The 831-nt window shown below is 41.2% G+C and overlaps 1 protein-coding gene across 1 annotated transcript; it reads left to right on the forward strand.

Annotated features, from left to right (window-relative positions):
* Positions 1-99: 99 nt before the first annotated feature.
* Positions 100-642, forward strand: GNI_216800 (hypothetical protein; the record flags this gene model as incomplete). Its single annotated transcript, XM_011135575.1, has 1 exon — positions 100-642. The coding sequence occupies one exon, from the start codon at positions 100-102 to the stop codon at positions 640-642; it is 543 nt and encodes a 180-aa protein (XP_011133877.1).
* Positions 643-831: the final 189 nt, after the last annotated feature.

The raw sequence follows: 831 nt of genomic DNA on the forward strand, positions 1-831 counted from the left end.
AAAAAGAATAAGTTTCGGTATAAGGAACCACTAAGACTGTATATAGATACCAGCAACGTTGCGGTAGGACTTAACTTATCACAAGGCAGTAACAACCTAATGAGCAAATCTATACCAAAGCCTGCTACTCACAACTACAGTAATACCAACGAAGCCCAAGGAGGTTATGCCATCCTTAAAAAACACCTCGCTCAAATCAAAGACTACTGCCGAACGCTACGTAAACCACTACTCATTTTTACTGATAACTCACTACTCAATACAGCACTCAACAAGCCAGAACCAGACGACAAAGGAGATGTATACTACTTTGCAAACAAAATACTAAGGCTACTGAAAACGGTTGACAACAAAGTCACCTACTACCACATTCACGGAAAGTTCAACCCTGCCGATGCACCGAGCAGACAACTTAGAACCAAATCAAAAATAGAGCAGAAGACACACACCGCAGAAAATCGATTGTGGGCCAACGACCGATTCTATCGCACACAAGAACCAAACCGCCCACCTACGGCTAATTATATATCTCGCCCACAATTGCTGACTGAAGATTTAATTAATACCCGCAAGAGACCTCCGGACCACGATTTAATAATCACCGGGAGACGCCGTCTCCAACACGAAATAGTTAACATCTAAAAATTTTATCCTTTTTCGAAAAGCTAACTCAGAAATATTTGACTGACTAATCTCTTGCACTGAACAGTATTATTGGTGAACTTTGATTTATTGATTTATTTATTCTACATTATGACTCTGGTGGGCGCCGATTATCGTTCAATTCTTAATGCTACCTACACTGCCATGACCGCCACATCAACCACCGCT

Source organism: Gregarina niphandrodes (genome assembly GCF_000223845.1).
Source record: "Gregarina niphandrodes unplaced genomic scaffold scaffold00162, whole genome shotgun sequence".
In the NCBI taxonomy this organism is placed as follows: Eukaryota; Apicomplexa; class Conoidasida; order Eugregarinorida; family Gregarinidae; genus Gregarina; species Gregarina niphandrodes.